General features: G+C 39.0%; 1 protein-coding gene across 23 annotated transcripts in view; it reads right to left on the bottom strand.

Moving 5' to 3' along the window:
• TTLL5 (tubulin tyrosine ligase like 5) overlaps positions 1-13,700 on the bottom strand; it is a 300,796-nt gene that overhangs the window by 130,731 nt on the left and 156,365 nt on the right. For 20 of the 23 annotated variants that reach the window (XR_001887070.1, XR_001887069.1, XM_017880546.1 and 17 more), the window contains one exon: positions 11,726-11,880. Coding sequence is in view for 20 of the 23 variants with exons in the window: in XM_017880546.1 (XP_017736035.1) it covers positions 11,726-11,880 (155 nt within the window). In the remaining 3 variants the exon portion in view is untranslated. Of the gene's footprint in view, positions 1-4,528; positions 5,171-9,705; positions 9,906-11,725; positions 11,881-13,700 lie in introns of those variants that run through there. The other 3 variants (XR_001887071.1, XM_017880565.1, XM_017880566.1) reach the window with 3 other exon arrangements.

Genomic DNA, 13,700 nt, shown 5'->3' with positions numbered 1-13,700 from the left:
ACAATGTACCTTTCTTAGAAACTCATCCCTTTTTACTTTTTATTTCACTAACCAAGTTTGGGTCTTTATTACATCTTCCGGGTCAACTATTCAGTCCTGTGCTGTCCAATATGGTAGCCATGAGCCATGTAAGCTCATTTTGAGCTTTTGACTTGTGGCTTATATACTGAGAAACTGAAATTTTCATTTTATTTAATTTTAATTAAAACTTAAATATACACATGTGGCTCATGGCTACCATATTGGACAACACTGGTCTAGTCACTCATTCACCAAACATTCACTGAGCACTTTGTGCAGGGCTCTGTAAGGATACAAAGATGTGTAAGACTTGGTCTCTGCCTTCAAAGAGCTTGCCATCTAATGTAGGCCATAAGACAAGCATACAAACAACCATAATATAAGCAGGAATGGTAAATGACACAGCAGAGACATATAAAGGATATTAGAACTTGCAATCCTGGAGTTAGGAGACAGTGGCCTAACATTATTTATCCCCCGACCCCCACACCTACACTAACCACTCGGGTTGGAGATGTCAGAAAGTCTGTCCAGTGAAGGACAGTGAGAAGAGAGGACTACTATAAAGAACACCAAATGAGCCAAACATCACAGAATCACAAACTCAGCAAACACTACAACTTAATAGTCAACCAATGTGAAAAGGCTGGGGGTAGAGAAAGCTCTATCCTACACTAAGCTGTCAAAGATGGCAGATGCCCTTCTACCCTTAAGTATCTTCCAGAAGTGGCTCCTATGACTCCTGTGGGCTGGGCAGGGTAGGGCGAAGGATGAGAAAAAGAAAGGTTTTCTACCATTTCCTTTTCTTCCACACCCTACCTACCTCTGCTCCCCAGACTAGGGAGGGCCTTGTGCTTATAGAGTACTTTTTACTTTGAACAACTATAAAGAACCGAGTAAGATCCAAAAGAGAAGCAACAGGGCCTAGTGACTTGGGAAGTGTGTGGTGTATGTGCACGAAAGAGAGGGAGAGAAAGGTTGGAAGGAGGGGCTCTAAGCTCAATGGACAGAGGCTAGGGTTTTCTCTTTAGTGTTCAGTTCTCTGTGCTAGAAAGGGCGACGAAGATTCATTCTCTAGGAATTAAAATTACACACTTAGAGCTTCTTTTGAATTACATCTCTCAGGATCGTGATTCCAATAGATGAAGAGCAAAACGATGAGAAATCCTAATAAGATCTACTTGGTACATCAGAGAAGGTTGCAGGAAGACTGGGATAAGCTGAGCCCTGTGCGAGAACAGGATATCCATTCATTCATGCTTTTACTTAATATTTGTACATCAATAAGTTCCCACTGTTTACCAAGGCACTGGGATACAATAATGAATAAGATAACATACACTTAAGTGAAAGAGTGATAGAAAGTAAACAGTAAACAAATAGAGTAAGTGCTATAGAATTGCAAATGTGAGGATGTGGTGATGGGAAAATATACAAGGCTTATATATTTGGGTTCCAAAATACTATCTTTCATTTTTCATTAGTTATTTTAATGAAAAAATAAAAACTGTATATATTTACGGTATACACCAGGATGTTTTAGAATATGTTATACATTGTGGGATGGCTAAATTGAGCTAATTAACACGTTTTAACTTACATATTTTTGTGTGTGCTGAGAAGAGTTAAAATCTACTCTCTTAGTGATTTTCAAGTATTTAACACATTGTTACTAATTATAGTCACCATGTTGTATAGTAATAGGCTTACTTTGGATCTGTTGAGTTGGCTGACGCTGAACTTATGAAGAAGAATACAAGTGGAAAGCTGGACTGGGCCCAGATGCAGGTGTTCACCTTGGAAATCAGGCCACAATTTTTTTTGTTTTTGTTTTTCACATTGTGGTGTGTTGGATCCTTTTCCTTCTTCTTGAAAAAAATTTGTTTTAACTATCCAAGTGACCAAAATGTCAATATAGGAAATATTTAGAATACAGAAAACAAATTAGAAAGACTTAGACTTAAGAGGTAGAAGCCTAATTATGCTATATTCCCAACAATTTATCCTTATCAGCAATACGGCCAGTATCTCACTATTTCTCTAACTTTTCTACTATATCTCATTTAGTTGTGAACTTGGAAGAAAGTAGAATGATTGATGATACTTCCTAACTCCCCCACACCAACTTCTAGGCTTTTATATGAAGTAAAAAACCTCCTTTACGGATATGCCAGCTTGATTTCAGTTTCTATCACTGGAAACTCCAAGTGTTTTGACTAATACATTATTTCTGACAGAAACACTCTGTCTGAGTCAGACTAGTTCCCACTTACTGTCCCTCGAAAATACCTTAAACATGTTGCATGTTATCTTTTTTTTCGTTCCTTTCTATTCCTTAACCTATCCGTAGCCTATACACCTGGGACTGAATTTAAACGCTACCTTAAACCCTTCCTCTGCAGAGCCTTACCTTTTCACCCAAGTCTTTAGTACCTTTTCTGAATTGTGAACTCATCTGAACCCATATGCCCTTTTAAAATCACTTACTTTGTGTGTTACATGAAAAAATATATATAAATATATAGGACAGTATTATCCAGACTGCCCTGCTGAACTGCCAACTCTAACTTAGTAAGAGTATGGATTACAATTCTTTGATCCTCTCAGATTCTCACATAGTGTCAAGCATCAAATATATGTGCAATTATCTCTTAAGTGATGAATATCAGCTTGTTAGTCCTATCCAAGCCCCATCTACCCTTCCAGATTCAGCTCACACCTTTTCTTTTTCATGAAGTTTTTGCCAGCTTCTCCAGCCAGAGTGATAAATTTCTCCTCAGAACTCTCACCACTTAAGAGTTTTCATCTTCCTATTCAATAATTAAGCACATATTGCTTTATGGTATTTGCACTAGTAGCTTTTATGATTAGTAATTTTCCTTCTTGAGGACAGGGACTTGTCTAATACCTCCTTCAGAGCCCAACCTCTCAAACTGAGGAGATATTCAGTAATTTTACATGTTAACTTTTTGAGGATAACATTATTGTAACAACTATCAGATGAAACCATTTCCCAGCTGAAACATTATTTATTACCAGTTTCACTCTTGCTTTTGAACATATTTTAACCGACTAAATATTTGTTGAAGAAGGTAACAAGACTCTTTTTGAAGCTTATATTTCAAATGTCAGTACTGAGTTCAAGCAGCTAGTAAGATATTTGAGAGTATTCAACAGTATTAGGCAGGGTCTTTCATTTACTTAGTTTTACTTGATGCAACCCAGTTTGAGAAGAATGTACAGTTGACTCTTGAACAATACAGGGGTTGGGGTGCCAATCCCTGCACAGTAGAAAATTCAGGTACAACTTCTGACCCCCTACAAAAACTCAACTACTAATAGCCTGTTGTTGACCAGAAGCCTTATGGAGAAACAGTAATTAACACATATGGTATATGATATATGTATTATATACTGTATTCTTAATAAAAAGTAAGCTAGAGAATAAAAAATTTATTGAGAAAATCATAAGGAAGATAAATATATTTACTATTCATTAAGCAGAAGTGAATCATCATAAAGGTCTTCATTCTTGTCATCCTCATGTTGAGTAAGCCAAGGAGGAAGAAGAAGAGAAGGGGTTTGTCTTGCTGTCTCAGGGGTGGCAGACATGGAAGAAAATCCACATATAAGTAGATTCGAGCAGCTCAAATCTGAATTATTCAAGGGTCAATTGTGATGTGATTTCCTCTAGCCTTTAAGTATATCCAATTTACTAATCTCTTTATGGCTGCCTTACCTACTATGCCAGAAAGCCTGCTTTTCTCATCTAAATCCTTTTAAATTATAATCACATCATTGAGATGCACCCATATTTCATTCTCACCAAAGATAGTAAAACTTATTTTTAAGATCAGCCAGGCCAGGTTGGGCACCGTGGCTCACGTCTGTAATCCCAGCACTTTGGGAGGCTGAGGCGGGTGGATTGCTTTAGCCTGGGAGTTCAAGACCAGTCTGGGAAACATGGTGAAATCCCCTCTCTACAAAAAATACAAAAATTAGCTGGGCATAGAGATGCACACATGTAGTCCCAGCTACTTGGGAGGCTGAGGGAGAATCACTTGAGCCTGAGGGGGCAGAGGCTGCTGTGAGCTGTGATCATGCCAACGCACTTCAGCCTGATGACAGAGTGAGACCTTGTCTCAAAAAAAAAAAAAAAAAAAAGAAAGAAACAAGCCAAATGTGTATTGGCTTTGAAGTGAAATTAATAAGAATCTTAGCTTGACAATTCATGAAAACCATGAGTTGTCCCTTTACTGCTCCTGAAGCATAAGGATGGTCCAAGCAGGACGAGAGTTTGTAACTTATAATGAACACCTGGGCCTGTCATATGTTGTGACATATCAAATCCCTGAACTCTCATACATTGGCTCTCTCACTAGCTTAGGACACATCACCCAAAGTTCAGTTGGCTCTATATTTAAATAAACATTTAAAATTTGGCTTTTCCTAATTATCTTTCTTTACGAGCATTTTAATGATTTATAATAACAATTTTAATAAGTGGGTACTTACTTCACAATATAAATAAATAATGTCAGCCTTAGTATTGTGATTACATATTACTGCTTTCTCTGCTATAATACTCTATTTTACTGTACATGAGTTATGGCCAGTTGACTCTAAACTGTGTCCCAGTGTAGCAAATACCATATACCAAGCAAGTACAATTTTGTTTCTCTCTTTCAAAAAAAGGGAACTAAGAGTTAGTTACCAAGAGCGTATACCAAAACTTTGTCCCACAAAGCAGCTTCAGGAAAAAGAAGGCTTTTGTTCCTTTGCAGATATATAGTTCTATAGTTTTCTTTTATGAAAACATAGATACAGGGAGTTTTTTCTTATCAACATCTTAACTCCTGAGACCTTTTAAAAAAGAGCATTCATTTCTTAGCTGTACTGGGTAGGTAATACTCTGAGAGTCTTTTAGCAGCGAGAAGGGCAGGTGGGTAGGATGAGATCTTTAGTTAAAGGATCAGGAAAACTGGCTGCTTTTCCTTCTAAATTTGTTGAGTCGATACTGGGTAAGCTTTAAACATGGATCATCAGTGTTCCTCTACATGAGTCAGAAAGAAGACTGTGTTTCATCACGCCTGTGATCTTCCCAGGCTCTTCCAAAGCTGGTAAACCAGTTAACCTGAAGGGATAGAAGCTGATAGAAAAACCATGCCAGGAGAATTAAACTAAATTATAAATAAAGCAACTCATATAATTTCCTAATTCTAAAAATGGAGTCTCATTTAGCTTAGTGTAAGGAATTCTGTCATATTCAGGCCTCTTAAAACCAAAATAATCATCAATTTTGTACAGTTACAAAATTATAAACAGTTAAATAAGATTAAACAGTTAAATTAAAAAATTATTTGACCAGTAAATAATTTTTGTGAAACTACGGGGTTTTCTTTTAAATCCTTACATAGTCTTTTTCAATGTTGTAGTTAAAAAAACACACACACACAATTTAAAATGTACCATCATAACCATTTTTATGTGTACAGTTCAGGAGTGTTAAGTATAATCACACAGGTTTTGCCTCTAACAAAGACTCGTGTGTGTGTGTGTGCATGTGTATCCTAAAGAAATAGAAGCTAGTTTATCATTAATACTTCAAAGCAGTGCAGAGTGGAGTGAAAGAGGCAAACTTAACTAGAAAAACTGACACTGGCAAACTGCAAACACTGCATTCCATGCTTTATTCTGACTTGTGGATAAGAAAATCCACGTTTTTCACTCCTGACACTCGGCCCCAGGTTCCTGAACCTATGCTACCTAGGCCCTGGTATGACGTCCAGCCAGCTATCTTTGACGGGTTTCCTAAGCTTCCCAACATTCCTTTATTAGGCAGAAGCCAATCACTTTTGCTCTTGGCACAAACACTGACAGCACTCAGCTCTGTCGGTAAAGGAGGAACTGCAGAATCTGTCACAGAGCTTGAACTGACGCAGGGTATAACTCTTTACAGGTTATGTGTCTGGCTGGGTGAGAAAAGTAGCAGAGAAAATTCAGATAGAAGTACAGGCCTTTATCATACAATTACTGGAGAAATCGTTTTCCTCAGGGGAAGGAATAGTTAAGACTCAGGAGAAAGGTGAGGTAAACTTTATGAAAGAGAAGAAAGAGGCATAAGGAGTGGTGAAGTATCACTTCTGCAGAACTCTGAATATGAATTTTTTTTAGTCCCCCCAAAAAAGTAGTTTCTCTTTGATTGTGCTCTTTGGCTGGAAAGCATTGTTTATATAACAGGATAAAGTACAAAATTATAAGCTCCAAACTGCTCCAGAGAAAAGCTCTCCCAAAGCTCGACCCCCAGGATAGATGGAAAATATGAGTGTTTACTGGCTGGAACATCGAGCTGCAATGGAAATTTCAACATTCAGGAGACACCAGAGAAAAGGGCCTGCTGAGTAAAAAGAAGCTGACCTCCAACCAAGGGGTCAAAGAAAAAGGAAGAGTCTCTTGTTGGCCCCACTCTGATGCCTTCCCAGCCTCAGCTACAAAGGCCAGATTTCTGTTATCCAGTCCCAGGAGCGTACTGCACAGGGGTGATGGCCACTGTGATCTCAACTAGGTACTAAACTAAGTGGTGAACAATACCATATCCCAAGCAAGTTCAATTTTAAGTTTCTTTCTTTCTTTCTTTTCTGGAAAGGGAACTGAGAGTTATTACGAAACCTACACCAAAAAAGTAAAAAGTGAAAACCATGCTGGCCACTTTCACATACACAACTCTTAATCTTATAACAACTTAATGAGGTGGGTTTAACTATGTGCATTTAAAAAAAGATGGGGAAATCATGGTTCAGAAAAGCTAAGCAACTTGCCCAAGGTCACACACTTAACAAGGCAAACCAAGGTCTGCCTGACTCTAAAGTCCCTTCTCTTCCCACCATACTGTGCCATCTTCCTAACAGAAGCTGCTGGGCCCAATTCCTATAAAGGTAACATGCTTTTCAAGAAAGAGAAGTATTTAAAGGACTATGTTCAGAATAATTCCCTTATAACAGAGGCAGATGATAAAAACAAAACCTTGCCATTTGGCCACTAAGTAATTTTTGTGGAACTATGGGGCTGTCTTAAATCCTTACATACTCTTTGTTTGACTGTAGTAAACACACACACACACATAATTTTAAATGTACCATCTTAACCATTTTTACATGTATAGTTCAGGAGTGTTAAGTGCATTCACATCATTCTGCAATAGATTTCTAGAAAATTTCCATCTTTCACAACTGAAACTCTATATCCATTAAACACTAATTCCCCCTCCCCTCTTCCCCCAGCCCTTGGCAACCACCTTTCTAATTTCTGTTTCTATGATTTTGACTACTTTAGATGTTTCATATGAGTGGACTCATACAGGATTTGTCCTTTTGTGACTGGCTGGCTTCACTGAGCTTACGACACCCAAGGTTCATCTGGGACAGGACTGACTCCTTACACGCCCTTCCTGACACCCTTTCTTCTAATCGTCTATGCCATAAAATTCAGATCTTTGTCATATGCCACCTGCCACTGCTCTGTTTCATGTGTATACACTCCCTTTCCCTGCCAGACAGTAGCCTCTCAGTGATCAAACATTATGTCTTCAAAAGTCTTTTAGGCCCTACCCAGCACCCAACACTATGCTGAGAATATGGAATATATACCCTAGAGAGTAAACTCTGAGACTGGAAACTATTCTGTTTTATTTACTGCTCCTCCCCAGTAACTAAACTAACACAATGCCTGACATATAGAAAATGTATAGGACATATTTTTAAAGGAAATTAACAAAGTCAGTATTTCTGAGGACTGACTGAGAATGAAAAGATGAGAAGTTAGAGACCTGAATCTCCAGCAACATTTCTAAGAATAATCTAAAAGAAGGGAGGAAAGTATTATTAACTGAACTAGAATCAGAATCTCTGAAAAATGTGTGCCTTAAACTTATGCAAAGCAGAATACCAAACTATTTATGATCTAACGTTGAATAAGAGGGCAGAAGGACAGGGTGACATAGAAAATGGTTCCAGTTTCCCAAGATTTCCCATTCCTCGGTGGCATTTCAAGTTCATACAGATGTTCTCTAGAGAATGGGAGCTGGCCAGGTGGAGGAGCCCATGCCCACAATGTCTTGTCCTACCACAAAAAAGTAGGAACAAACTCACGGCTGAGCTCTTTCCGCAAATTTCCCCACCTTTCATATCGAGGAACAGACAAATCCCCAGGATGCATGTGTGAAAAAGCCAGAGGTGGATAAAAATAATTCAATGACAAATGCTGGAAAAACATACAAAGGGGCAGGAGCCAGACATTCGTGGGATTCCCTGACAGCTTGATCCACAAGGAAGGGCTGGACTGGAAAAAAACAGGGCCTCAGGTTCCTGCCAAGCTGTCTGAGGCCCTGTTCTTCCCAAATCATTCCAAGCAGCAGCTAAGACTTTACAGTAACCCTTCCATGTCTCACAAAGAAAAACGCACTAAGAACCCACTGAGTGCTCCACACCTAGAAAATCCTCCCTGATGTAGTCCAATTCCATGGAAGGCTGGCAGCAATGACAAGATGGCTCTGCACATCAATTTTCAGCTCCTAATGACTCCCCATGTGCCCAAAAAATGGATAATTAAAAGGCAGCTTGAAAAACCTAAATCTTTCTCATTGGCTGAAGAAGAGCTAACATACCCACGTATCAGCACCTAGAAACTGAAAACATCACTTTAAGGAAGAGGGAGGTCATAAACACTTGGTACCTGCATCCTGGAGTCCCTACTGTATAATTCTAAGTCGACCTTGCTTGGAGGCACACCTCAGGCTTCTAAACATGTGACTGTATTTGGCTCTAACTACTTTCTCTTCTGGAGAATGGCCTGCAATTAATCTCACTTATTACCTCTGAAAAGTAACAACAGAGGGATGGCTGGCCAAGTCCAACTCCAGAGTGTCTAGGGAACTGCAGGCTACATGGCCAGGCCTCAGACTGTCTGGGCAAGTCGTGGGCTCTTTGCCTTCTTCTCCCACAACAAAGCCTGAACAGGACTCCAGACAGACCAAAGGAACCAAGGGATTTGAGAAGCTGGGCTGAGCTTATACTGACCCAATGGGAGACGACAACCCTGAGGCTACATTTGGGGTGATTTCAAAACAGCAGGAGAAGAATAAGGTCGTTTGATGAAAACTTGTGTGATCCATAAAATTGGGAACAATAGCAACACCATAGGGAAATGAAAAATAACACTATTTGCAGAGTTCTTGTGAGTCACCAGTTTTCATTCCTGTGGCTACCAAGTCAGTGAATTCTCTGACATGCAGAGATGAAAAGTACAGCTAGGAATGGGATTCTCTTTACATTTTATTACAGTTTACAGGGCAGCCCCTAGTTTAGTGAATTATCAGAACTAAACTGGAATCCACTGTTGCTACTGTAGAAAAACTATTCAGAGTACCTTTTATTTATCTAGCACCTACTTCCAGGGAGACCAAAGTGCTTTAAAGGTAATCTAAAAGCTCTCAAAACAGGCCACTTTATATGTAAGTATGCTTACCCAATAAAAAGATTAAATGAATAGCTTAGGGTCACTGAATGTCAAAACCAGTAATAAAACTCAGATCTCTAAGCTACAAATCCTGTATTCATTAAACTTAGTCACCCTTACAACTAAAGGAGGAACAACAAGAGACTAAATATCCACCAAACAGTGACTTACCAGGTAAAAATGGAAACCAGGATATTGGGCTGTGCAGGTTGTATGCTGCAGGTCTGGCTGGGGCCTACATCACAGCCAAGTCTGGAAAGACCTCTGAGAATTCACTCAGGGCTCCTTTAGGGTGGGTGCCTCTGGGAATTCCATGTGGAACTGGGACTCTCAAGCTCAGGCTCCAGGCAGTCCTGGCAACCAGAGGTCACCTGGGGGCAGAGGAAAATGTCCCAGGGCTACCCTGAGCTGAAATGGGACTGAAAACTGGCTCCTGTGTTTGAAGAGGAGGTAAAGAGAGGGCTGCTGTGGGTAAAAAGAACTCAAAAAGGAAAAGACCAGGGGACTTTGTGGGGTTGCTTTTGGCTGGAATGGGTCAGGAATCAATCATGTAATGCACCATAAGCATTACTGCAGCCTCGTGGGCAGTCTGGCTGGGAGAAGGCCACTCACAGTGCTGAACCTTAGGTCCTGGCACATCCTTGACCGAACTCATCATCTTTCATCTCACTACTAACAGGTGCTACCAAAAGAAAGCTCTAAACCCAGCCACAATTTTTATTTAAAATGTTTTCCCTCATTCCATCGACAAGCATAAAAAGTGCTAAAACTCAATTTCTCCAAAATGTGTGGTTTTAACATTTTGTTTACGTAGGAGCAATGCCTGTAGCCTTGTCATATAGACATTATATCCAAAATTGCAGTGAAAATGTCTTCCATAAAAACAAGGCTCTGAATTTAAAATGAAAATGGAATATTTGGAAATTTTTTTATGGAAAATAAAGCTCTATGGTATAAACAGAATTTCTTGTTTACGACTGATGTTTTACAGCAGACTTTTCCTGGGGAGAGAAACGTGTGGAGGATGCTCTGCCTTAAAAAGTCCTGCCTCTTGGTCTTCGGCTCTTTATAATTCTCAGTTACGATGACTCTTTTCGCCCTGACCACAATGATCACTGGTATGAAAGACACTGTACCACAGGATGATGTAATGTGCTTATATTTATGCTGCTTCCTGGGCAGAGCTTCTGCTTCCCAAATTAGTTCCTTAATAATTCTAACACCAACAGATACTCCACCAACAACTAGGTATTTCCTCCATGCCCAAGTCTTTAGTACCCTCTCCGGATCTCAGGGCAAAGCAGCATACTAAAAGGCAGAGGCTGGAAGTACTGGCACGGGGCGTAGGGGCTTGGTTGGGTACCTGTGGTAGAACTTCTTTGAATGGAGGGAACAATATCTCAGCTGGTCAAAATACTTCATTGTAACAGTCACATTTCTCTCTAGCTCATTCAACTCAGGAACTGATGCAATTTAATCCATACTTAATAGGCATTAAAGCAAGATGTGCTGGAAATCCATTTCTTACGTTTTTGTTTTTGGTTTTTTTTTTTTTATACAGGGGTAATTAAAACACACAGCAAGACCAGAATTCAATACAGTGGTTTCTTTTTTAATTTGGAAGTTGCTTACATTATGGCCAGAAGCTACTTGGATTTTATCTATAGCCACATCTCTCAACTACATGAAGGAAATTTCCTTCCCACTTCCCAAATGAGCACTGTTGAGGGAGGTTGTTTGAGTTCAATTATATGACACGAGATAAAAAAGTAAAAAACAAATACGTCCTTCAAAAGAACAGAGTGTAAAGTTACTGAAACACAATGTAGTATAAAAAAACTATAAAAAACACACGGTATATAAAAAAAATTAAGAGACAAGGACAAAGTGCCAAAAGTTGGCACATTAAAATGTTGACTATAAGCAAGGATTACACTAGTATAAATTCTTGCTCTTTTATCCCAAGGTGATTGTCTTAGCTGTCTCAGAAACGTCCTTTTCATTTGATATGCCTGAAAACTGTCTTACAAATAAAATGAAGCTCTCTTAGGTGCCAGAGGATCAAGGCAGGTGAAGAAAGGGCATATGCCTTAGTGCTATCTCCACACAGAACTCAAGGTGGGAATGGCTTGCTTGGGACAAAGGCCATCCCTGTGTTACCCAAATGCTCATTGCAGGGCCCTTCACATACCTGCTTCCGGGAGGGCTGGAGTGATTCTCAGGAGCTTGAGGGTCCGACTGCACCAACCACGTAGGGCCACTAGGGCTGATGATGGGTCGGAGGGTGGGGGGAGTTGAAGCACTGCTTCTGTTTATGATGCCAGTGGCCAAATTCAAGTTTGTCACCTAGAAATAAAGCGAGGGAAATGACCTGACTTTACAGAGTTTTTAAAAAGAATCATTAACAACATATAGGCAAAATCAAGTCAAGGCCAACAGATGCTGACCCCTCTGAGCTGAAGCTGTGGCTGTGACAAAGGCACCCAGGAAGGAATGGCTCCTGTGCACAAAGAGCAGAAGTGAGGGTGGTCAGTGTCAATGTAAGTTAACAAGCATTTACGTTGCTCCTACTAAGTGCAGGGCACTGGACTGTGCTGGGTGCTATGAAAAACAAAGATGAATAACCAAAACAGCAAGAATCTACTGAGTAGACAATGTTCAAAGAAACTAGGTAAACTAGTATTTTCTGCCCTTGTTTCCTTATCTGTATGTTCTAAATGCTCAGTAAATTTCAGTTATAAATAACATTAATTATTATAATGCACAAAGAATCCACTGATTTAGAAAGAAAAAAGATGGTTAAGAGGAAAATAGTCATGGACTTCAATACATAATGTACAAAGGAGGAATACAATTAGCCAATTAAACATGTAAAACTAGTCATCATTTCTACTGGTAAATGTAAATTATAGGAAAGATGCAAACTACAAAGAAATGCAAGTTACAAGACACCATTTTTGCATATCACTTTGGTATACAATATTTAAAAAGATAGTATCCAATAATGGCAAACGGTGAAAATAGGTACTTATACTACTTGTGTGACTACAAATTGGTAGAATCTTCCTAGAAATCAATTGGCAACATCTTATTAAAATATATTACAATATGTGTACACTTGGATACTACAATCTAGCTTCTGGGAACTAAACAACAAAACAATTGCAGATGATTAATGACAGGTGACTATCATAATAGCAGTCAATATTTATTAGAACTCATTATGCGCCAAGCTATGTGTAAATGAGTAAGTCACACACATCTCATTTAAATCGCCACAAGTCTGTTGGTAAGTACCATAATAATACTCATTTTACAAGAAGGAAACTGAAGCCTATGATTGCATTGAGGCCTAGAAATAAATGGCAGAACAAGAATTCGAACCATAGTTTTTCAACTGTCAAAGCCCATGTTCTTACTCACTACACTATACTGTGAATACCGAAAATCAGGCATTGTTTTCAATACTGAAAAAGGAGATATAAATGGCTAACAATATTGTTAAATAAATTTTGCCCTAAGTAAGACATTATTACGTATGCATTAACGTTTTTTGAAAAACAGGCCGGGTGCCGTGGCTCACGCCTGTAAGTCCAACACTTTGGGAGGCCAAGGCGGGTGGATCACGAAGTCAGAAGATCGAGAGCAGCCTGGCTAACATGGTGAAACCACGTCTCCACTAAAAAAAAAAAAAATAATAATAATAATAATTAGCCAGGTGTAGTGGCGGGCACCTGTAGTCCCAGCTACTCATGAGGCTGAGGCAAGAGAATTGCTTGAACCTGGGAGGCAGAGGTTGCAGTGAGAAGAGATCACACCACTGCACTCGACCCTGGGCGACAGAGCGAAACTCCATCTCAAAAAAAAATAATAATAATAATACTGATATAGGAACATGCTAATATCTCAAGTAAAAAAAAATCATGGTAGTAAAAATCACAATATGAAACTGTATAGAGTAGATCCAAATTTCTTTAAACACATACACACACAAACACAAGTGAACAGACACTCCTGAAGACTAGAAATAAAAATCCAGACTATAAGTAGCATTTATTTCTGAATTATGACTGATTTTCTTCCTTATCTTTATTCTCCAGATTTTCTAAACTGGGCATGTATTACCTTTTATAATAAAATTTTTTTTTTTTTTTTTTTTTTTTTTT

Source organism: Rhinopithecus bieti, unplaced genomic scaffold (assembly GCF_001698545.2).
Source record: "Rhinopithecus bieti isolate Rb0 unplaced genomic scaffold, ASM169854v2 scaffold_11380, whole genome shotgun sequence".
NCBI lineage: Eukaryota > Metazoa > Chordata > Mammalia > Primates > Cercopithecidae > Rhinopithecus > Rhinopithecus bieti.
The sequence above is the reverse complement of the archived record's forward strand: the minus strand, read 5'-3'. Positions and strand labels throughout refer to the sequence as shown.